Source organism: Cyprinodon tularosa, unplaced genomic scaffold (genome assembly GCF_016077235.1).
Source record: "Cyprinodon tularosa strain WSP-4 unplaced genomic scaffold, ASM1607723v1 ctg355, whole genome shotgun sequence".
NCBI lineage: Eukaryota > Metazoa > Chordata > Actinopteri > Cyprinodontiformes > Cyprinodontidae > Cyprinodon > Cyprinodon tularosa.
This window is the reverse complement of record NW_024039069.1, coordinates 1178956-1204567: the sequence shown is the minus strand read 5'-3', so window position 1 is coordinate 1204567 and position 25612 is coordinate 1178956. Positions and strand designations below refer to the sequence as shown.

At 37.9% G+C, this 25612-nt stretch overlaps 1 protein-coding gene across 1 annotated transcript in view; it reads left to right on the top strand.

The window, feature by feature from the left end:
• The window catches only part of slc36a1 (solute carrier family 36 member 1), a 56023-nt gene that overhangs the window by 11625 nt on the left and 18786 nt on the right, over positions 1-25612 (top strand). Inside the window, 5 exon segments of the mRNA XM_038295412.1 lie at positions 899-983; positions 2928-3155; positions 6440-6538; positions 8832-8998; positions 11149-11318. Of these exon segments, the coding sequence (XP_038151340.1) occupies positions 899-983; positions 2928-3155; positions 6440-6538; positions 8832-8998; positions 11149-11318 (749 nt within the window).

Sequence of the window (25612 nt, the reverse complement as noted above, 5' to 3'; positions counted from 1 at the left end):
CTCAACAGTAAATTCTCACATGAGATATAGTTAAGTCTCCACAAAATAACGGCTGTTATTATTAGAAAAAGAACAAAAATTTGATTTTTTTTTTTTTTTCAAAATAGAAAGTTAACTTAATAAAATGTCTACAATAATAATAAAAAAAAATTGGAAAGAAGTACATTGTATGAATGAAAACATTTCATTGATTATTCAGGTAAAATGTTCTTGTCTAACTTCTCTCCTGTTAAATATTTATATTTGGCCTAATTACACATGCAGAAATTTAGTTTTGAACACATTGCTGCAAAATATCTAGACTTTAAGCATCAGTAAAACAAAAAAAAAATAGATCTGGTTCGATCATCGGCTGGTATCAGATTCTCATATGATGATAAACCTCTATAGATTATATTATATTGGTTTTATTTCATTATATTACTAATATAATCTATAATAAAACATACAATAAGATCTATGGTTGTTATTAAAAACAGGGAAGCAGCAACTATTCCTTATATCAGCATAACATTAGTTATAATAGATATATGTGCTTAATTTATCTGCACTATTTGTTTCATATTAAAATAGATTTGTTGTAGTTTTAATGTGCTTTTTGTAGAAAATATTTTAGCTTTTAAACAGCTGGTATGAGTTGGTTAGTTTTCTGCTCCACCAGTGAGCCTGTTTTTTCTATGCAGTGAATATATTTATGTTTTATGCAAATTAAGGAGTGAGAAGAAAGTGTGGAATATTCCTTTTGGCCAGCTTGTCAGGGATCTGGTATAGTTATAGTCTGGTATACTAATAATCTGGTAAAGTTGCCGTCAGTTAATTTGTCTGAACCTTTAAAGGTAACATCTGTTTTTTTCCTTTTCCCTCTGGCTCTGTTTGCTCCTCTCTCTCTGTGTCTCAGGTGGACGGTGAACTTGTTCCTTATCATCACCCAGATGGGTTTCTGCTGCGTCTATTTCGTCTTCCTCAGTGACAATGTCAAGCAGGTCCTGATCACACACACTCCTTATAACACACCCTGTTTTTCCTCTGCCTCCTGCCGATACCAGTTGAAAATGTTTGGGGATCATCTTTGCTCTGTCAGCCTGACGTTTCAGGTCACCCTGTCCTCTGAAATATAACCATCGTATTTCTGCATATCAGACTAAATCTGTGTAAATGATTGGATTATAAATAGCAGACACATAGAAATGCAGAGCTGGATCTGTATCCTTAGATTCCCAAAGGTCACACCTTTAGTTAGAATGGAAGTTTTAAAAAGATATGTATACAGATACTCCCATTCAAAGGTTATAGAGATAAGCTAGAAGGTCAATAGCAGCAGCAGGTTTGCCTTTGCAGCAGTGTTGGGTGGAAAAAACCCCAAAACCTTTTGGTGGACATCCATTTCAGGTTATAGTGTTTTGATCATTTGGATTCCCAACATCCTTACACTCCCTTGCATTCATATTTTTACAATATTTATCCTTTAGTTGAATCGTGCTCACTGGAAATGTGAAATGTTTCAGCCAAGATATTTAGATTGTATCCTTATATATAAGGATTTCATTCATTCCTACAGTAAATCAAATACAGAAATTCCAAAACAATATAGTAAAATTGTTTAAAAAATGTTCTTCTTCTTACTGAGGCGTGTGATGAAATGTGCTCGCCCATGAGGTCACTGCAATGGCATCAGTTCACCTTTAAACCTCTGAACTCTTCACCAATGATTGATTCCTTGTTTGTTTGTCTGGAATTCTTAAAACACTTTAAAGGTCAATTATTTCTCATTTTGTTTGCATCTCGCAAGAAAAATCTATAGAAACTGGTGGAAAATGCTTTACTATGATAATCATGTGCTTTCTTGAAGAAATCACACTCATGTAGTGCATCTTCCCACCACTAGGTGGTAATATTTACTTGTTAATTGTCCTCTTTCTCTGAGCTTCTCTCTCTTCTACACACTTCTAAAAAGACTTGAGTCAACTCAAAAATTGGGTTGCTGTCGGCAAGTATAGCCGCAAGATGATTTACTTAAAGCCGACCTAATTGTTATAGCATGTGTTGTCCAAAATATTCAATGCATCTATTAGTTTTTTTTCTCTTTTTTGGGACTGAGATCTTTCAAGGGGTCGGATTCTATAATCTTTAAAAGTATTCCTGATCAATAGATAAGGTTTTAGTTTGAATTCTGGTTTTCTTCCACTCTTTATCTCTCCTCCTTAGAGAGGTCAGAGGTGATAACTAGAAAAAAGTGTCAAGACTAAGCAAACTATCTAGGAAAAAAAGTGTCTTCAGGTCATGTCAGGAAAAAAAATCTCAGAAAGTGTGCTGCATGGCAGGTTTTTAGTTAATAACTGTTTAGGGATTAATTTAGGACCTAAAATCCTGCTTTCTGTTTGTCATTATTTACTAATTTTTGCATCATTTTGAGAATTTGATTGGTGATGGGATGGAGGAGTTTTCCATTATTCATTGGCATAACACTGGTTTATCACATGAGGGAGGGAGGCTTTTAACAATTAAGTAATTGGTCAGAACAAAAAAAACTGAAAGTAACCAACCATTGGAGTGAAGGTAACTGATAAAAGCTGCAGGACAATTAAGATATTCAGAAAACCTGCAAGTCTGTTGATCCAGGCCAGGCTTTGGGTTCAACCTAGAAGAAAATGACGGAGGGTTACACATCGCTGCACACCGTGCATTAAAAGAAAGAACAGTTTCAAAAAGACTCTAAAATCTGGATTGAAATAACCAGTACAGATTATTCTACATCATGTTTCACGTCAATAATAATATAATAATAATTATAATAATAAAACCATAGAAATCTTCAGGTGTTATAGTTCTCTATAGCTAAATGAGTTCATTATACACCTAAAGTTCCTTTATTTTCAACACAGTTAACCTTTCATCTCGCGTTTGAATTGTTTTATTTTTCTCCTAAGGTGGTGGAAGCAGCAAACGCCACCACATTCATCTGCCCGGTGAACCACACCAACCAGACGGACGTCCTGGTCCCCAGTTTTGACTCTCGTATCTACATGCTAATCTTCCTGCCCTTCGTCATCCTCCTGGTTTTCACTCCCGACCTGAAGTACTTGGCTCCGCTCTCTCTCATCGCAAACCTGGTCATGACCGCCAGTCTGATTCTGATCTACATCTATTCTCTCGTGGTAATCAGCTAATATTTTTTTCCAATTTATTTAGTCATCAACCTCACTCTCTGGGTTGTGTTTACACATGTGGAAGACAAACTCATCAATCTCAGTTTGAAACAGCATGTGGCAGAAAATGCTCCCACTGACTCATGTGTGCATGTGGCGCCTCTGTGAGGGCAAACTGTCAGGAGAGGCCTGGATTTGCATTTCCTGGCCTCGTTTTGGGTCTGGATGACATGATTTCCCTCTAGTCAGAAAGATCAGCAGAGGTTCTGCTGAAAGCCAAATCCATTAAGGATTCTCACAGGATCCAGATGTCCTCCACCCATCTGGTGCAGAAAAGACTTGATTGGGTCTGTCTAGAAAAACAACCAGTAACAAAAGTGAAAACAATTTTTTAAGGCTCATTAGGAAAAACAAATCAAAGTCATATAAGTTAATATATTTAAATGAAAGTCGTGGTAAAAACATATATTTTCCAGCAGGAGCCTCACGGACGTCTAATCCACACTAGTGAAGCAGTTTTTCTTTAAAATCAGTAAATGTGAGTTTTTTATTTTTTATAAATAAGCATTCCATACAGAATAATTTTTTATTCAATTCCCTTTATTTATATAGCACCAATTCACAATCTCAAGGCATTTTACAGAGACATATAGTGAGATTGGTTGAATTCATATATATCAGGGATGTCAAACTCAAATACACCGAGGGCCAAAAAAACAAGTTTGCTACATGCCGAGGGCCGGACTGGTTAAATGTTTATTAAAACATATTGAAATGAACATAGCCTATTGAACTAAGTTAACTAACTAAATATTAATATTATTAATAAACTTTTTTTAGATTAATAAACTTATTAAGATAAATACATAAATGAAAGTGCATGTATTATAAACTGAAAATGCACTACTGAGCTGCTCTATGATCCTACCGATCATTGCTTTCAAATAGTAAAATGGAGTAAAAAGAAAAAAATCTGTTGTATTCTCTCTCATGGCTCTTAAATATCTGCATTTTCCCCTGTGTCCATTCAACTGAAAAATATGAATAAATGAAATGAAGTACAAAAATCTATGGCACAGAGACAAAACAATACTTCCTTCGAAGAAAAATCACGTCTTGCACAAAGAAATGTAAAAATTTTGTGAGAAATCACGGCAGCGGACCCAGAATTCAGCCAGAGGTTCTTTAAAAAAGGTGCGTGCAACACAACTGCAGCAACACTATATTCCCCACAATGCAACGGCAGCCCGCAAAGTCACAGTGGCCTGTGTGCTGGTTCTAATGGTAATTAAATATCATCCAAGGGGCCATGGATAAACAATTCGCGGGCCGGATGACTTTGACATATGTGTTATATATAGACAGATTTCATTTTTAAATGTGTGGACAGGGACATTATTGATGCATCTATCATCACCTCTAAATGTTGGCTGGAGGTTCACGTCACCAACTGGAAAAGTTTCATTAGCTGTCCAGATTCTTTCTCTATATCTGTGGTTTTATTCTCTCTTTGTGTTGAGATCAGCAGCATTCTGAATTAAACTTTATTAGCAAAGTAGGTCACAGGATCAGACAATGTCATAGTGGGAACAGAAAGGCAGATAAAACATGTAGCAAATAATAGATTTTCTACAAGTTTAGGTGGAAATAGGTCTGTTTAACATGACCTCATTCTGAAGTGAATCTTGAGTTTAAAGTTTTATGACCTGCTTACCTCGGATCTCATTAACTCAATTGTTTTCTAGCTCATTTATAGGCAGGAAATATTCCCACAAGATGAGGAGGATATTTTGGATCGTCATTAAATAATGGATTCAGATTAACCCTATTCAGAGATTTACTATATTCTGTCATTCACTATGTGAAAATGTTTTGATGTCTTAGAAGAATGCTGACCTTAAACTTTCTGTTTACTCCTACCCACTTTGCTTTTAATACCACGGTCATCTGCTTTAATCTTGGAGGGTTTATAGCCTGTAGTTTGCCTGGTTCCTCAGAGACCCCATCCACTCTGCACCTCACATCCAAATCAACACTAAAATGTCCCTCCTTGAGAAAGCTTTCATTGTCACATGTGGAGCAAATTTCTTCACGTTACTGCTGAGCATTAATATCTGCTTTCCAAACGGTGAGATATATCCAGATCAATGAGAATGTCATCATGTTTAGTGGTGCAGGAGAACGGAGATCTTTTTCACTTGGCTTATTGGTGCTGATGTAAAAATGTTCTCTGTATGAAAATATGACTCCTCTTTCAGTCTATAGGGGGAAAAAAGATCAATATTCCTGTGATTGCTTTTGAATTAATACTTCAGGGTGAACTTTTCTCAATAGAAGTTTGCATCCAAGCACCATAAACCCCCACTGTGCTCCATCTCTCCTTGTTGTGGCTTCTCAGCTGATTGGATTTGGAGTTTTTTTGTTTTGTTTGTTTTTTATGACAACAGGACAACCGGAGAAGAGAAGTTTTTTCATATGCCTTTAGAGTATTCCACCATCTTGCTTCTGCACTTTGCAGATATACAGTACTCAATGTTCCCAGGTGAAGGGCCTTGCCGTAAGAACAAAGCATTTTCTTGCATCAAAAACCTGACAAACATCTAGGATTATGATACAGGATATGGACCATAAGCTGGATCTGCAACACTAAAGTAGAGGAAAACATATCAATCTGAAAAAAAGCAGTTATAGATTTTTTTTCCCCTCAGTTTTGACCTTGTGGTTTGTGCTTTTATCATTACACTGAGGAACCTGCCCCAGTTTGACATTTTAAGATCAAATTTATCATGTGAGGACTTAGACTACATGTAGATCAAAGCTGCTGTTTAACAAGAACATCCTTTGAATACGAGATTGTCCTTCAGCGAGAGAAAGAAAACACGTTAATAGCTAGCATTATCCCTCATTCTCCCAGATGTTTTCTTTTTTCTTGTTTACCAAGTAATAGCAGTTCAACATATTATCCTGCCTATTTCGCTGCAGCTGTCGGAGCCCAGTGATTGTGTTGAATAATTTCTGCAAGCAAAGGTAATTTGCAGGCCTCAGGCAGCAAATGAGTTCAGCGGGCAGAAGGTGGGATGTCCTCTTTGAACAAGGTCTCAGCGTAATATGACAGCCGTTAATCTGTGGAGAGGACCCCTTCGCTGGCGATTGGATTTGGGTAGATGTGAAGCAGTTGCCTGGTATTTGGCCTTAACGAGTCTCCCATTAGCATTCAGAAAGCCTTTGAATGATATCAATCATGTTTAAAACATGCCATTAATCTGCTGGGATTCTGTTTTACATCCTCACAGAACATAACGTACCCCATTGATCTACCAAAGGTTGGCCGATGGAAGGACTATCCTCTGTTTTTTGGGACGGCCATCTTTGCCTTTGAAGGGATCGGAGTGGTAAGTGAAACAGCAGCGATAAACAAGCCAAAAAACAGTAAAAAGAAACACTTCAGCAAACTCTTTTATTGTTAAGCTGGCAGTAAATATAAATGATTTATCTTCTAATATTTAATCTCAATGTCAACTTATTCTTAACTTAATAAAAAAACATGAAGCACCAAAGCACAGCAAATTAAGATCAAAATAATTTGTCTGAAAACAAATGCAAGTCTTTTCTTATTTAAAGTAATTAAGATATCAAGCTCTTTTTAATCCAGAAGTGAAAGGCTCTTATCAGGATGTGTAGATTATTCTACTGATCCAGATAAGATCACCTGCACTGATCCAACCAGAGCAGCTGGTTGTTTTAACCTTACTCTTTTTGTGGATGTGCAGAGTTTTATAATGCAAACCACTGAATCACACCTGCTATTCATGCTTTATTATAAATCTGGAAAGCTGGAGCAGATACTTCCGTTTGAAATCAAAGCGAACATCAGGAAAACAGCAGGAATGAAATGTAGAGTTTTTTGTATTCAAAATGAAGAGAAATGGACCAAGCCGGCAAAAATAAGGACATCTGACAATGGAATAAAACTGAACATCTCTATGCAGCAAGTAAACATCGAATGATGCAAGTTAGCATGTTAAATAGGATTGCTACGGTCTGAACTATGATGGTAAGATAACATGATCAGCAGTAGTTGGGTTATCCTGGTCTGCAGTGGCGTGGTTCGATCCAACAGATGGCGCTAGCTTCAATTGTTTTAACAAGTTAATGCTTGTTCAAAGCAAAGTGTGCATCACATTTTGATTAGTGTAGGGCCACACAGCAGGCCATCCGAGTGTCTACACTGGTCATAATCTTCCACCTGATTGTTGAATGAAAACTTGAACATGCTGTGGTTTTTCGCTGACCTCTGGATCCAATTTCAACTCTTCCTGCTACTTGTTTTTTTTTTCCTCTCTATTTTTTTCCTCCTGCATCACAGTGACCAACCTTCACAGGGCTGGAAATGTTTAATGCTTTCTGCATTTTGCTCTGACTGTAATTTGAATACATTCACAAAATGTGATTAGTTTTTCATCTAAATGAATGCACAATGTCCCAGTTAGATGTTTGGAGACTTTCTGCACAGAGGCTCTATTTGCTTGTTAGAGCAATTTATGCAAAGTGCCTTTTTGGGAGCTTTTGGAACTAGGCTGATGCAAAACTGGGAATTGCACAGATTTTGCTGATGGGAAACTGGTTTTAACAGGTTACGGAATTTAATTTGGGAAGGGTTATGATTGCATTTCCAAACTCTGTGGTTTTCCTTTGAATGGGAAGAGACATTAATTTAACCATTGGGAAAAAAAACGAACGGAAATATTTCACAGTTTTTAAAGATCAGGGCCTAAGAAAGCCGTGCAAAAACAAATGTGTGCAAACCTTAATGAACTTTTTTTTAACTTCTTTTCCCTGTTAGTCTCTTCTTTGTTTAAAATCCAGTGACTGGAATCAGACGTGCTTTAATCCAGCCGAGATTAGATCTAAATAATTTTAGAAACTTAAGGCCAGATCAATATTTCCTGATATGAGAAACTGAGAACTGGAAGCTGGTGGCATAATTTTTTTAATGATAGCTGTAAGTAGCCCATTTTGTCTGTGAACCTTTGCCAGATTCTTCTTCCAAATCCTTGTTTTATTTAATTTAAGTAGATAAAATCTACTTCTTCTTCTATTTCTTTTTCACACTGAAAAAAACTGGAATCTAAATAAGTCATTTTGTTATTAAAATAAGAGCATTTTTTCTTGTATTGAGGAGGTAAATTAGACACTTTGCCAATGAAACAAGACATTGTACATTTAAAATAAGAAAAAAACAATTGAATTTTCTTATTTCAAGTGCATATTATCTACTTATCTTATTTTAAGAGTAAAAATACCCATTTGCAAATTATCTCATTTACCTTCTCAAATTATGGGGAAATACACTTAATTTAAGAAATGTTAACTTATATCTAGATGGTTTTTGCATTGCATGACACCAGTACAGAAGGCTGGGATGAATTTAACGCTTCTGAACATATTGATGCAGAGCAGGGGAGCCATGGGCATTTGGGTAAATGTCAGTGCAAATTAGGCCTTTCTGTAATGTCTAGATGCCCAAATAAAGAGATCACAGCTTTTGAACAAGAGAGGGTTTGAAGGAGTTTCTCACTGTTAGCTTTAATGTTGGCTTTAAAGAAAACCCTGAAATGTTTGAGCTTAAGGCCTGATGAAAAGCTTTTAATGTTCCAGTTTCTTTGTGTCTTTGTGCTCCGGAAGGTCCTTCCACTGGAAAATAAAATGCAGAAGCCGCAGAGATTCACCGAGGTTCTGTATCTGGGCATGGGCATCGTCACGTTCCTCTACATCAGCCTCGGCACCATCGGCTACATGTGCTTTGGAGAGCACATAGGTGGAAGCATCACTTTAAATCTGCCAAACTGCTGGTAAGACGACAACAACTGGAGAATATGCTGGTGTTTTTTTTCTTTTATCAGCAATAACAGACCTTATCCATAATTTAAACAGGCTGAGATTGAGAAAGAATCTAATATAAAAAATCATTGCTTCGCTTTAAGAGGAAACACTAGGATAAAAATATGAAACCTTGTTGTTCAGGACAGTAAGCTGCTGCCAAGAAGATTTCCTATCTTATTGTAATAATTTGATTTATATTTAGATTTACTGCCTACTTATTAAACCAGGGAGAATGGCTCAGCCATGTGGCGGTCAGACACGACAAAGCCTAGACTGAGATGCCCACAGAGGCCTCAGCTGGGAGAGGTTTGTGAGCTGATGTTACCTGAGATTAGCATCAATATATGAGAAATAAAAAACCTCCTTTAAAAACGTTTGTAAATACGTTCTTGTGGCTCTATAAACTTTTTTTTTTTCCATCAGTAAAGTTAAAAACCAAATTAAAGTAGGCCTCTCTACTCTGCTTTGGAATTAATTGGATGTATAACTTATTGTCCAGGCTTGAGTAAGTTTGGGAAGATTTTATATTTCCAGACGTGCTGATTGAATAATCCCTAAAATGCTTTAAAATGTGTTTAAATGTCTGCCGTCCATCTGTCTGTCCATCCTTGCTGTTGCCGTCTATGGACTCCAGAGTTTTAAGTTGAAAACCTGTCCGCTTTTAGAACTAACTTCTGTTAACGGATTGCATAGTTTGATGTTTATACATAAAAAATTTGAATATTATTAATGTGAGCGTGGAAACTGAAAGAGAAATCCACTGTCCTTCCACGCCAACCTGTACTGTTGGTTTCTGGACGAAAGGTTTTCTTCACCAGCTGTAGTAAGCAGGAGTGAGAAGAGTGTACCGTAACTTTCGGACTATAAGCCGCGACTTTTTCACCATTTTTCGACCTTGCGGCTTATATAACAATGCGGCTTATCTATGGACGTTTACAGGTAACGGCCACTAGGGTAATACCTAAATCTATGGATTTTACCATCCACCATGTTGACGTCACATTTGCTTCAACACACAAGTACGGTAGACGCGCGCGCGGGAATGCGGAGGTCCTCCGGAAGCAGACTTCTAGCGCGAGTGGTACGAGACAGAACGACAGCGAGAAAGAAGGACATTGCGAGCGCAAGAGAGTTTGTGTTAAACATCAAAAATCTGCGGCTTATAGTCCGGTGCGGCTTGTATATGTACAAATCATGCAATTTAGCTTCTGCGGCTTATATTCAGGTGCGGCTAATAGTCCGAAAATTACGGTAAAAATGGAAAGAAATTAGTTTTTCATCTAGTATAAATGTTGAAACTCATCTCTGAGTCTAACTTAAGACATGTTAGACTCAAGGGAGAGATTTTAAAGCAGCGATGCTTGGATTTGAGGAACTTTGTTACTTTGGGGATGCCGGCCATTTTCAACTCTGAGAACTCCCATTTTTGTCTTTAAATATAAATAAAACACAAACTGAGAGCTCCATGCTATGTCGGATGACCTGTTGTATTCTAGATTCAGATGCATTTAAAACCCCTCCTTCATGCTAGAGGAGTTAATAATCCTGAGAGCATTGAAGCTTTTTTTTTTTTTTTATATACAATGAACTTTTTTCAGTTTTAACGTTTTTTTTTTCCACAGCTTTGCACTAAGAGTTAATGAGAAATCCTTGGTAAATATGAATAAAGTTAGCGGGATAATTGGCATTTCACAAACAGAGATGTAATTTTCATCTTTTTTTTTATTTTTTCATTTTGACCATCAGTCCGATTCCCTCTGCTGGAAGAGTGCCCACAGTAATGGCAGTGGAACGGTAGACTCTAACTGGATTTGTTTCCTCATTACTTGCTGCTATCATCACAGCTGCAGGAGAGTGACGGCCATTGAAGGGCCTTTTGTGACCGGAATGATGTTGTGTTTTAGCCAAATAGATTGGCTGTTCAATGAGGTTGAAAACTCAAAGACTTTAATTAGCAGCATCTGTCTGAAACAGTCAGCAGAGACCTAGTGATCTTTGATGTTGTTGTTTTTTTTTTTTATTACACATTGTAGAGTCCTCACATTAAGTTTTTTTTAATATTGAAAGAAAAATACAGGATTTGTGTTGAGTTTATCACCTCTGTTCCATCTGCTTACAGGAAGTACCAGGCTGTAAAACTCCTGTACTGTTTCGGCATCTTCATCACTTTTGCCCTGCAGTTCTACGTTCCTGCAGAAATCCTGATACCGTCGGTTTTGGCCCGCGTGACGGAGAGATGGCAAAGGACTGTCGATCTGTTGCTTCGTGCACTTCTGGTCATCATCACATGTAAGTAGAATATATTCTCTATGTATTTACTTGTAGAACTTTCCAGCATTTTTACTGAATCTCTTCCATTTTCTTTGATTTACTTTTCATCGTGTAAAAGAAGCCATAGGATGTTTATGACCAGCATTATTACCACTATGAATATACTGAAAGTGTATTCATCTTACAATCATGTTGTTTTTTCACTTGATATACGGTATATTGCTAAGTTTTTATGCTCAAACCTTTTCAGTGACTCCTGTAGAATGCTGCTGCATTTTATTCATTATGCAACATTCAGTCGCATCTTTTTCCCTTTTTGTTCCTTTCTGAAGCAGTTTTCTACATTTCCATATTTTGTTTATGTATGTAGTTCATTTGAGCAGAACTAAAGCAAAAACAAAAAGCATGATGATTGGCTCTTTGAAGGAATCCAACCCTGCACACAAACTTGATTTTCTGTGATGAACACTTCAAAGTTTTCAAGTCTTAAAGCTTTAAAAACTACTTTCAACAACCCCTCCTTTATTGTAGTTGAAATACTTTAAAGAAATAAGGAACAGATGTGTTCTCAGAAGGTTGTTTGTTTGATTGTAATGTAAAAGCTGCCTTTCATCCCTCTTTAAGGACAGTATTTAGCTGATTAACTGGTTTAGCCAAGTGGACGAAGCAAAAGGCATCCTTTTAAAAGTATCGAGCGACTTCAGAAGGTACTTTAAGACTAATTACTTCCAGGTTTTCCAACAAGTCCAAAGCACTAGAAGAATCCTGCTGGTATTTTCACCTTAACTCCAGAGATCAGGAGCATTGATTAGAGTTAAAAACAAAAGATTTATTAGGAGGGCAATTACAACGGCACCTATAATGTGCAGCAGTGATTTGCTGTAAACATAATTTAATCAGTTGAGCTGTAAACATTCTAACGTTAACAATAATCTCAGATAATTATGTTTTAAAAATATGTTGCTGACATCCTTTGATAAATCAGCTGAAATAAATTAAAGTCATAGAATGCAAAAACGAGTTTAAATTGTCATAGATGAATAACGATAGTTCAGTGGGTGAAATAGACGCACAGAGAAGTTCAAACCCCATCAGCTCCTCCTTTCTCTGCAAATCTCACAATTCTAAACTTTCCCCCTGTTGAAATACATTTTACTACAGATTCTAAGGATTAAATTACGATTCAAATGGTGCCTTCAGGTCCTAAAATTACCCGTTGTGTCTGCTGCTGCTCCTTCTCGTTGCTTTGCTCCACTTGTGTATTTTTGTATTTTTTTATTTACTGCTTTGTGGCTCAGCTCAGCTCTGCTAGCAGCTCCAACACATTCAGGTATGCTCTGCTGTCTGATGACAGCTTCGTTCTTCTTCTGACTCGGCTTCGTCTCTCCCAGATACTGACTGAAATATATCTGTGGAAACATCCCATTCTTCACCACTCTGTTTTATTTAAAAGGAGACTTGAACCATATTTCTTAACAATTGCTCATCTCAGCTGCATAACATTTATTATAACAATACTTGAATTTATGATAAAGAAATAATTTCTCAAAAACTTTCACGCATATTTCTCATTCTTGGTATATTATGTTGTATATTTTCAAGCAGAAATGTATTGTTAAATTCGTCACCACCCCGTTACCCTCTTTATTAACCCCTCCTGGTGCTTTCACCACAGTGATGCAATCTGCAGGTTATTTATTTGAGCTTGAAACACAAATATTACTCACATTAGTCAGCAGTGCAACCTGAAGAACAAGGAACCCGTTCCTATTGAACGCTTTATTTTAAATGTAATTAATGCAGCCGTAAAGCTGTAGTATGTAGGAAGCCTAACAATTGTGTTTTATTAACTAAATGTTTTTTATTCTTTTTGTTTAAATGAAGCATCATATTTCCAGGAGGATTCATAAAAAGAGTATAAAATGCAAACAAACTTTAGTTGTTGTAGTGTGAAAAAAGTATTCAACTATTCACCCTAGTTAAATAAACGGAGATCGATGGATTTCACTCAGTCGGCACATTTATTCATATCTTTGCAAAGAGAGAACAGTTCATCATACAGCCCTTATGGCACAGCATTCTGCCCTGTTCTGCCTGAGCAGCGTTTGTTCCCCCTTACTTACAACAAAGGAAAGTAGTCAGAGTCAAAACAAATTTCAGACACTTTGTTTAAACAGTAACATGTTATGAATAAACCTTGAGAAAGAATCTGGTTTGTTATGGAAGAAGCTATGTCTGGTCTACAAACACTATCCTGCAGAGAATGGTGTGGCCTTCAAGGGGAAACAGACTGATTGAAAACTTTTATAGTGAGTAAATGGGATAAATTAATATATGAAGAGAAATAAAAAAATTTTGTTGTCAAAAGAAAAACAGGAATAGTGATGGTATGAATCACGCTCAGGTGTGACTGGGCCTGTTAACTGAACTGACAAATATTTCATTTTACTGTGAGCTTGTCTGGAACCTGCTCAAATAAATAAATCTGTTAGAATGGGATTCTGTAAAAGCTTCAAAAGTTGTCCAGCCCCCTGTTGTCAATGCCCGTCCATAGAACCTGACAGAGGAACACTTGGTTCTCAGTTTAAATCCAGAAATGTCCTCCTCTTATCTGATTCTGAGCTCATTTATGTCACTGCAGAAGTGGAAAAACCATCTTCTGGTTGTACCAGTAGGATTTCATTTAAGAAATAATAATAATAATAATAATAATAATAATAGATTTTATTTGTAACGCACCTTATATTTCAAAGAAATCTCAAAGTGCTACAGAGATTAAAAGAAGAAGAAAAAAAATATAGATAAAAAAATAATAATAGTAATAATACAAAATAAAGAATAAATTGTAGGGCTTACAGTAATACATCTTACACCGAATGGTATCAAAAACTAGCAATTGAAACTAACAATTAAAACTACAATTTAATCTCAAAGTGCTACAGAGATTAAAAGAAAAAAAAAGAAAAAAAATAAAGATAAAAATAATAATAATAGTAATAATAAAAATAAAGAATAAATTGGAGGGCTTACAGTAATACATCTTGCACCAAGTGGTACCATAACTAACAATTGAAACTAACAATTAAAACTACAATTTAAAACAAAACTTACAGTTCTAAAAAGGCCTGTTTAAAAAGGTGAGTCTTAAGACCTTTTTTAAAGGCCTCCACACCTTGTGGGGCTCTCAGGGACTCTGGAAGGGCATTCCAGAGCCGTGGAGCTACTGCCTGAAAAGCCCTATCCCCCATAGTGGCAAGTTTGGTCTTAGGTTGATGCAGGCAGTAAAAGGAGGTGGAGGAACGAAGCCTTCGAGAAGTAGCTTGCGATGAGAGGAGTTCACTGAGATAGGCAGGAGCAACTCCATGGATGCATTGATAGGTAAGCAAACAGAGTTTATAATGTATTCTATGTTTGATCGTTAGCCAATGAAGTGAATTAAGAACAGAAGTGATATGGTCGTATTTGCGCCTCCTCATCAGGACCCGGGCAGCACAGTTCTGAATGTGCTGGAGCTTTTGCAGGTTTTTACCAGAGGTCCCAAAAAGGAGGGCATTACAGTAGTCCAACCTTGATGAGATAAAGGCATGGATCAACCTCTCAGCATCCGGTTGGGAGAGGGAGGGGCGGAGTCTGGCAATGTTTTTGAGATGGAGGAAGGAGACTTTAGAAAGATGACGGATGTGGGAGTTGAAAGTGAGGTTAGAGTCAATCCTAACTCCAAGGTTTGTGACGGTGGTGGAAAAGGGAATGTTAAGACCAAATATTGAAATACTACTGAGATTAGAGGACTGAGTTTGATGAGGGGTGCCAAGAAGGATGACATCCGTTTTATTACTATTAAGTTGAAGAGAGTTGGCAGTCATCCATGCCTTTATCTCCTCTAAGCAAAGCTGAAGTGAAGACGGAAGAACTGTAGGAGAAGTGGAGTCCATTTTCATATACAGTTGTGTATCATCAGCATAGCAGTGAAAGGAGACCTTGTGTTTATTGATTATGTGACCTAGGGGGAGCATATAGATGGAGAAGAGGGTTGGCCCAAGGACTGACCCTTGTGGAACTCCACAAGTCACAGTATGAGTTGAAGATTTAGACTGACCCAAGGAAACATATTCAGCTCTATTGGTGAGATATGAATGAAACCATTTAAGTGCTGTACCCGAAAGTCCAATTTCTGACTGTAGCCTGTTGAGAAGGATGGTGTGATTCACTGTGTCAAATGCAGCCGACAGATCAAGGAGGAGGAGAAGAGATGGTGAGCCCTGGTCCGCAGTCATGAGAAGGTCGTTCATTACGCGAACCAGAGCTGTCTCTGTACTCTGTATTCTGATGCTTCAAATGCAATAAAAAAAATACAAAGCAGAACTCCTGTTTATCAAAGTAAAGCATTTTTTCAGATATTTGCATTTCTTTCACTACTTGAAGACTAACAGTTTGTCTGCATCTCCTTCAGGGGTACATTTTTTGCAGCATTGTAAGCATGTGTATGTTTGCGTCTGGGAATCTGCTCAATGGGATAAATGGCGAGTCGTTGGAAATGAAAGTTGACAGCCTGACAACCATGTCGTCCCTTCACCTACAAGCCATTCTGGGAACTTTCTGTTCTCATCCCTGCCCTCATATTAGGCAGCATGACACAGTTCACTTCTAATTGCTTTTAAATGACAATGGAGTCAGCTCTGCTGATTCCTTAACTTGGTTACTCTGCCATTTTTTTTAATTTTTTATTATTATTTTTTTTTTATTTTTTCAATTTTCAAAACTTCCATTCTCCTGGTAAGCTAAAGTCACCTGGTGGTGTGAATTCATTACTTAGATCAGGGTTCTGCAAACTGCAGCTCCAGGGCTGTGTGTGGCTTTGTGCCCCCTACGGTGGCTCTTAATAATGAAGAAAAATGACGAATGCTCTATAATAACAAATATCAGTCGTAGAAGCTTTAGTGGTTTTTATAAAGAATATTTTAATTAAATTTTCAAAATAGAATGACATTTGAAAAAAAAAAGACTTTTTTTTGAGCCGCATAGTGGCAGAGTGGGCAGCGGTGTTGTCTTGCAACAAGAAACTTCTTGGTTCTATTCCTTTTTTTAAGATGGTTCATAGATTTCGTATGGCATATATTTAACAAAAATAATAGACTGGGTTTTATTAAAAAGTCATGTCACATTTTTCTGCTCTAAACGACTTTTACTTAGCATCAGGGCAAAATGGCTCGTGGAATATGAAAGGTTGCAGGCTCCTGTTTCGAGGCTAGATGTAGATGTTTGTAAGGACAGTGAAAACTTAAACACATCCTAGTGTAGCTCTGAACATCACTTTAGATAAAGTAAACTTGTGTTTAAACAAAACAGGTTTGACTAAACTGCAAATTAATTAGTTTCCTTGTAAGGGAAGATAATAAAGATGGCACTTTATTATCAATCACTGAGATCATTTCATAAGCTATCATTGCTTCTTCTTAACTCTGGGGGAATTTTTTTTTAGAAATACTGTTTACAATGATAATGAAATTGGTTGGGGTGAAATAATACTATTTAAAAGTAGTATTGAATATTGATCATTAGTGACCAGCCCCCAAATTCACATAGGAAAAGGGGCACATGCAGTTCTAGTTAATTAATCTGTTCTTCTGAAATCTGTTAAAATGTTAAAATATGTTCATATTCTCCAAAACTAAAGAGGAAGATGTTGAAGCAAATATTTTTTTCAAAAGAACTAAATAGTAACAGCATTTATTATATAATGACACTTTTAAAAATAGTTAAATATGCCATGAAAAAGATGGTTTCTATTGTCACTCTAGACAATATATCTATATAAAGTTCAACCAGCTGATATTTCTGGTACCTGTCTACAATTTAAAAAAAAGTTGCTGTTAAATGTCACAGGTTTGACTGATGCTCAAGGTCTTTTTCACCCCTCTCAGATCCACCGTCATTTCACTTAAGATCGGTTTTAACAGGCAGAGCTGTAAAACAAACCCAGCTGTCGCTCATCGCTGCTCAACAAAGCTTTTCCCATCCCTGCCATTTGTTTCAGTTTGAGTACAAACTGGCAGATAAAAGGTAAAATGGAGTAGTGCCCTGAGCGAACGCTCTCCCGTTTCTTACTGCCGAGGTCTGATTTGACTTGCATTTCCCCCCCGAAAAGGTCGGTTCATTTCAATTCTCTGAGATTTCTTTTGAAGTGAGGACTCTTTTCTAATTTACTACAGATAGGCGGCAGAGCGGAGGAGCTTACTGTTGCAGCTGACTCCGTTTTGAATCAAAGAGCCTCTGAGTGGCAGCGGTGGGATTGATACATGGCTTTACCTCACTCTATGCCTCTCTACTCAACATTTGACAAAATTAGCCGCGGGCACAGTTCTCACATTGTCACTAGAGGCTTGGTAGAAATCTCAAAGACTGAAACATTAAGTTGCATTAGGGTATTTTTGACCGTTAGTAACAGATCGCTAAAACAACCCCAGGAGAGCAGGCTTTGATGTTAGCCTTTGAAGCAGGGCTTGATAATATACACCTATACATGTATTTTTCATACTCTTGCGCAGATGCGTTAACCGTGCTTGGCCTCTTGCGCATGTGGGAGCTCTGCGTCATGTGAAATCATTAAAAACATTGACACATTACTTTGGTTATTGCAACTCTTTTTATTTTTTTATTTTGCGTTTGCAATTTGAAATTCCCTTTGTTTATTTCAAACCGAAGCCAGTGTGGGAAATAACAGGGCAAAATACAGCAAAGAAAACTTTAATTTCAATCAGATTAAAAAAATAAGAAAGCCCCATAAACACTAAAGATCACATGAAATATAGACCTTAATTGGAAATTGATACTTTATGTAAAGTTCAAACTTAAGACACTGAACACAATGATGAGCTTAGATCAGCTCATTGTGAATATAATAAAAAATTTTACATGCTTATGTCAAACTAGCACACCTTGGCTCCTTGTTTTTCCTCATAGAAACATACAGTGCTGTGAAAAAGCATTTCTTTTTTTTTTTTTTTTTTTTTAGATTCATTTGATTTTTCTTTTTTTTTTTTTTCTCACACCACACCAGTCAGGTTTTTAATATTTGGGAGAAATTGACCCGAGTAAACACAGAGGCAATCTTCAAATTTTTTTTAAATAGTGGAAGAAATGTTGTTCTGAGCGACTGGCTTTCACCAGTCTGTGGTTACGTGAATTTGTGATAACAAAGAGTCTTCAAGGTCACAAACAATGTTGGTTCCCTCTTATTTGTGAAAAACTTTCATTTAGCCTCACTGAGTGATTTTGAAGCATGAATATCATCCTACTATTTCATCTTAATACATTTTTAACTGGAGACCTCGAGATAAATGCTTTTTTCATTTGCTAGCACCTCATTTCTTTCAGATGTTTTTGGAGGAGTCATGTTCTTGGATCCATTATAGCAAGCTGTTAAGGTCCTCCTTGGACCAATAGGACTCCATCAAGTTTGTTACTACAGTTTTCTGTTTATGCAAAATACCTTTCCTTTTAGTTAAGTCTGATGTATTGTTGATTGATGACTTTATGTTGAGACACCTAAAGTCTTCAGTGCTTTAAATAAAGGTCTAGATTCTTGTTGACCTGCAAGTTGCTCAACAATCCAAAGATACTACAGTGTCCCTAGATTGGTTAAATTAGAAATGACCAAATGGGGGGGGGAGTCGTATTAGGAGTTGCATCAGCCTCATAGGTTCTGTAGCAAAGCCTTTTATTATCATCTTTGGCTTTTACGCCTCAGTCTCATAATGAAGATATTGACACAATAGTTAAGTTAGTTTTACATCAGGGTCCCAACCGCCCTGATTACAGCCTCAGATAGCACCAAATTTACCAACATTATCTTTTTTCACAAACAGCCTCTTGTTAAAAGATGTTACAGACATTAAAGTAATGACTGAAAAACATCTACATAATAAGTCCTCTTAAGAGATCTAGCTAAATCTAAAACAAATTATCTCCCATAATACATCTAAACACATAACAGGAGTTATTAACTGAGAAACCAGACCAGCATCCTGTCCTGTTTTTATGCTGTTTTTCTGTTCTTTCTGTAAATATCCTTCGTCTGACTCACTTTGCCACAGGTTTGAGAAGTCTGTCCTGCGTGTGTTGTTAAGCTGTTGATTAGAACAGTAGAGGACACATGAGGATGTGGCAGGGGCATCCTCTTCCTCTCTTCTTCTTCTTGTACTTAAGCTTTTTCCATTCTTTATTTAATCTTTTTTCCTTACCCTTTCAGAAACGTGATGTGTGCAGTCCCCTTTACAGGCTGTGGAGCGAATTCCCCTTTGCCCTTTTCTTTATGTCTCCTTTTCAGCTTTCTGACTTACGTTCTCTCTTCAGAGAATAAATCAAAGGTTATATGTGATCTGATATATAATCTAAAGACCTTTTTACAAACGATTTCTAATCCATGATTGGTCTTGAAAAGTAGGTAAGTACCTGCTTTAGAAATGTTAATTAATTATTGATGTGTATTCATGTAGCAGTGCAATGAGAACTGACACCGGCAGAAAATCATTTTTATATATTCTTAGAGGATGATTGCTGGTGAGCAGAAATATGCTCTAAGCTAAACAGCACATCTATAGCTCATCCTGAAAGTATTCACAGTTGTTGCACTTTAAGTTATGTTACTGCCTTATTTCAGATGGTATTGAATACATTTTTCTCAAAGCTCTTCATACAATAACACATTATGAAAATGTGTAAAAAGTTACTTTTAGCTTGTTACAACTTTATAACAAATACAATCACTTGTTAAGATGAAGATACATTTGTCCCGAAACAAACAAAGCAAAACTCACAGGTAGTTTCAAAAACAATAAGAAAAGTAAGGGAAATAACTACTTTTTGTTTTTGTGGGGGGTGTAACAACACAGAAATGTTTTATTAATAACCCACTGAATGATTTAAAAAATGAGCATGTAAAATTAGGTCTCAAAAGTAATCTAAAAATACCAGTTTTCTAACCCTGAGAAGCTGGGGGGTGTCAACATGAGCCACCAAACCATGCCTTTTTCTTTTTCACTGCAACATTTTTAAAGAAAAATGTTTTGCTAAATACTATATTTATATTCTGATTTTTAATCCTGAGGGGATCAATGGAGGGTTTAGCCACATGTGACTCATGTTGAAGTGGGTGCTCTCTCTCTGACTGCGGGGAGGTGTGCTATACTGAAGGCAGCCACATGATGGCTATCTTAAGAAAAATCAGCTGATTGCATCGGCTCATTGACTCGAAAGCAATTCCTCACGCCAAGTGTGCTTGTAGTAACAGTGGTGAGGAAAACTCCCTTTTAGCAGGAAGAAACCTCCAGAACCAGGCTTAGTGTAAGCGGCCATCTGCAGAGGCCGACTGGGTTCAGGAGACAGAAGCAGACATACAGAAAGAAGAGAAGATGCAAAAGGCAACTGTCAAAGCCAAATTCTAACATATACCGTATTTTCACGACTATAAGGCGCACTTAAACGTCTTTTTTTTCCCTCAAAATGTGCGGTATGCCCTTTGGTGCGGTGCGCCCTATGTGTGTTGTAACTGCGACTTTTGAGACCACCTCATTGAGGAGATGATGAAAGAGTGGCTGAATGTAAGGAGACCAGTTGTTTTTTGTCCACTCATCACCATCGCTGTTAATATGTAACTCCATGCGTGCCCATCTCACAGCTGATGTGAAAAATATGGGGAAACAAATTAACGCTGTGCTCGCTGTTCAACCGCTCCACATCGGTGTGAACCGGACCCAGCAGGTGCAGCAGAAGCAGTGAGTTTACATGCAAAGTCAATGGTTGACGCGCGTATAGGCGCAGCAAAAGGTCCCGCAGCGCGTTTTGAGCAGCAGGCGCTGCGCGTCGGGAGCGTTTAAGCATCTGACGCACCGCCAACGCGCTGCTGCTGCTCGAGATGGAAAAATTGAAGTTTTGCTGCTGGACGCGCCGCGTCAACCAATCCGAGAAGCTGATCTGGGAGCTGACAGCGAGACAGACACAGAGCTCTGATGACATATATTAACGCAAATGTAAAAGGCTGGATGGATGAGGAGATGATGAAAGGCAGGTGTATGTGAGGAGACCAGGTGCTTTTTTCCACGCATCACCATCGCTGCGTGCCCATCTCACAGCCGATGTGAAAAACATGGTGAATCAAATGAACGCTGTGCTCGCCGTTATCCCGGGGGTCTGACAAAGGAGCTTCAACCGCTCGACATCGGTGTGAAGCGGCCGTTCAAAGTAAGGCTGCGAGCGGCGTGGGAGCGATGGATGACCGACGGAGACCACAGTTTCACGATAAGTGGAAGGCAGCGCCGGGCAATTAACGCCACCGTTAGCGGATGGATTGTAGATGCTTGGACTAACGTGTCTGCTGGCTCTGTTGTTCAAGCTTTCGCAAAAGCAGGCATTATTTCTGAGGAGCCGCCCGGCACGGAAAGTGACTCTGACAGCGAAGAAGGGGAAATTGGCATGTCTGATTTAGCGCAGCTGTTTAATTCAGAAACAGAGGATGATGACTTTGATGGGTTTGATTAATACTTTGTAATAAATACATGAATAAAGCACAATCATACTCAGTTTTGCTCCCGCTCTATTTTTCTACCTGAAAATTTAATTCAACAGCAGCCTCTGGGCCGGGTCTCCTCCGGGTTCACCGCAGCGGCTGGCAGGTGTTTTTCATCTAAATAATCTAAATCTTGCAGCTATATTTGCTGTGATCAGTGGGAATAAAGTAGTTTTAATATGTTTTTAAGTGAGAAAGTCCACCTGAAAACTTAATCATTGCAGTCAGTTCATCCACATATTTATTATCCTGCCTATACTCTTTCTGTCGGAGGCGCTCAGACCCCCACATACCAGCGGTACACCGACAGTAGAAATCCCTTCATCAGCAGCCTCTAGGCCGGGCAGCCTCCGGGTTCGCCGCGGCGGCTGGCAGGTGTTTTTCATCTAAATAATTTAAACTGCAGGCACCAGGATACCGGCAATAAAAGCGAACATATTCTGTCGGCAGGTTTTAGGATTTTATGTTAATTTAGGAGTGACCACAGCGCTCTGTCATCTGCGATGTGTCTGTCTCACGGCCAGCTCCCAGGTTTGATTAATACTTTGTAATAAATACATGAATAAAGCACAGTCATACTCAGTTTTGCCCCCGCTGTATTTTTAAATACGCAGTAGAGGTATTTAAAGGTAGTAGAGGACATGTACCTGTATATAAAAAACGCACCCTATAGTCCGGTGCGCCTTATGTGTGTGTTAAATACAGAAATGGGACACATAACTGAGACTGCGCCTTTTAGTACGGTGCGCCTTATGGTCGTGAAAATACGGTATAAAAAAAGGTGTTGATGGCAGCAGCAAAGCTGATAGTTCTCTCCGGGTGTCACAGTCAAACAGGAACAGACCAGATGAAGCTGCTATGATGAGAAAAAACAAAGCAATCACAACATTAGAGACTAAACTAACAAATGCTGCAGCATGGGAGAATAGAGCTAGAATAAAGCAGAATGATGAAGAGGATTCCCTATGTCCTCCAGCAGTCTAAGCCTATAGCAGCGTAAGTATAGAGATAGCTCAGGATAACCTGATCCACTCTAACTATAAGCTTATCGAAAAGGAAAGTTTTAAGCCTTGCCTTAAAAGTAGACAGGGTGTCTGCCTCACAGATTAAAACTGGTTTTAATGTTTGTTCAGGAGCCTGATAACTAAAAAATGGGCTTCCCATCATAGGAACCTCTAGTAAACCTGCAGATTGTGATCCTATCCTTCTCCCTCCCTCTGCTACAATCCTATCATGGTGAAGAACATGTGCCTTATTTTATAAATGTTCAGACAAGGCTGTGTTCTAGGTAATTATCCCATAGCAACAAACAAAACAAAAACAACAACATACACAATCCTCTTGCGTTAATGTTCGGTAGTATTGGTTAATAGCAGTGCATAACTGGCAGTTCATTTCAGTTGCAAGACTATTTGAAGTGCTGGAAAAGGGACGGAAATGTCTCAGTCAATTGCCCTTAACCACAGTTAAGCACAAATAAAGAAAAAGTAGATGGATGCCTACAAGAGTGCTTTCCATTAAAAATCAAGGATACCACACATTTAATAGCTGTTAGGGGTTGGTTAGAGTTACATGTCCATCAGTTGCCAATTCCAGGGCTAAGACACAGCTTTTACCCTAATTTGTTTTATACTGGAAAAAAAAGCAAATGGAGTACACCAAGCTAATGGTAGCAACACCTTTAATGACTATTTCAGTGAAGAGACACGCCTTCATAGATACACACTACTTAAGGAGCCTTTTAGGCTGAAAATACTATAAGGCAGCTATAAACCATCCAATGCTTTAATCGGAACATAGTGGAAACTAAATATTTAGAACTTTATTAGAAGATAAGCCTTACAAAGGAGCACATAAGTGCAATGACAGCAAAAGCTCACCAATGCCTCTGACCAGAAATTAGGTAAAAACAAAATTCGGAAGCACTGAGTTGAAGCCCTTGTAAAGGGGGGCAACGCACAAACACAGTAAACTCTATTGGCTTTACTAATGCTTTGTTCTAAGAAACAGGCTTACATTTTATGGAAATAAAACATCAAGACATTAACTTATGTACAGCACGTATTGCCAATACCCCTAAACAGAAAGTAGTAAGTAAAAATGTATGGAGCCATGAATTATGAGCCTTTTGTGGCTTAAACAGTTGACAAAGTTGACATCCAGTTAATATGTTCGTACTTCTGTGCTTTGACTGTCTTAATTAACACCCGTTGTAGGAAGGTGCCAGAAGAGACCTTCAGACGTGACACTGACTAGTTCTTTTCAGGGGCAGACTAACTGAATACAGCATAGTTTTTAAAAATGCTTTATGGTCTTGTTGACAATGTCTTCGTCAATTTGGAAAGACAGCAACAGCAAAAATCGCTAAAGGTCATATCTGAAAAATTAATCAGAACACTGCATCTGAGTGTTTTTAACTTCCCTCGTCTCTAATAGAAGGCTTCTGTCCATAAACGACCCAAACTTCTGGTTCCCTTATTATGTCAAAAGACCCAGTGAGCCTGAGAATCTCTGTTTTTAACCCAAGGATCTCTTGCAGGGTAGGGAAGGTCACACATGCCCTCCAACTCTAATTGTTCCTCTTCCTGCTCCTCTCATCCTTTCTCTCCATTCTGTGTTTTTTTTCCTTCTCATCTTTTGTCAGCACGTTTTTCTCCCTGGCTGTCGTTGACATATCGCTTCTCAGTAGGAGATTTCAGCTTTAATAGACTATTTATAATTTAAATGTTTCAGTACACAGTAACTGTGTACTCTAGCTCCCTTTACAATAATCACACAGGATGCAACAGTAGGCCCATGGTCACTTGTAAACCACTCAAGTATTTGCTCAAGTATGTTTAATAATGCTACATAAAAGCTTCATAAATGCCTTATACTTAACTTAGTTGGTAAATCACTCCTTTGGCATTTTATTCAGCCAATAATTTTTTTTATATTTTAGGTAGTGTCCAAGATGCAACACAAATCCTTTGCCATCATAGACTGCCTTCAAGCAAAACTTAGATTGGAGCTCCATACCAGGAACACTGTGTTCTGCTTTAGCTTTTGTGTTTTAAGTACACAAGATAACTTTGAAGAGCAGATGCACACAAAAGTCTTCTATTTTAGTTTAAGTTTATATTTTTCTTGTTGGGGCGGAAAAAGTCTTTCAAAGCCTTTCACTGAATTCTAATGACTTCATCCACATAGTTTTTGTACCCCACAGGTCCTCTTAAAATCAAACAATATTTATTGTTCCCCCCAACATTGCAGGATAAAATACTTTGGAAAAGTGGTGGCCTTAGTCATTAAAGATTCTTGTACCCTTTCTAATCCCCTCAGAAACTCAGTGGCACCAAGGACTCTTAAAGACAGATGGGTCAGTGTGAATTTGAGCCAAGAAAAGGACAACAGTCCGTCTCTGATCCTTTTTTTGCTCGTTTGTTCTCTGCCTCGTTTGGTGGAGATAAAGTTGATTCTGCTGGGAGGGTCTTTGCCTGCAGAACTGAGCTCTTTTCGTTTTTATTGTCTTTGTAGTATTCTCTGAGGTCCTTACAGCCTCAAATGTATATTGTTCAAATAAGAATCAGTTTGGCTTTGTGTTGGACTTTGTTTAAGAACAGCAAAGGATTTCTGACGAAGTGTCCACTTTGTTTTGCTTAGTCTTCCGTTAACTAAACACACTGCAGGCATAAAAGATTACTGGGAGGGAAAGAGAGATGCTCACGGTTCAGCGAAGCTCTATATAGGGTAATTACAGAACAGTCCA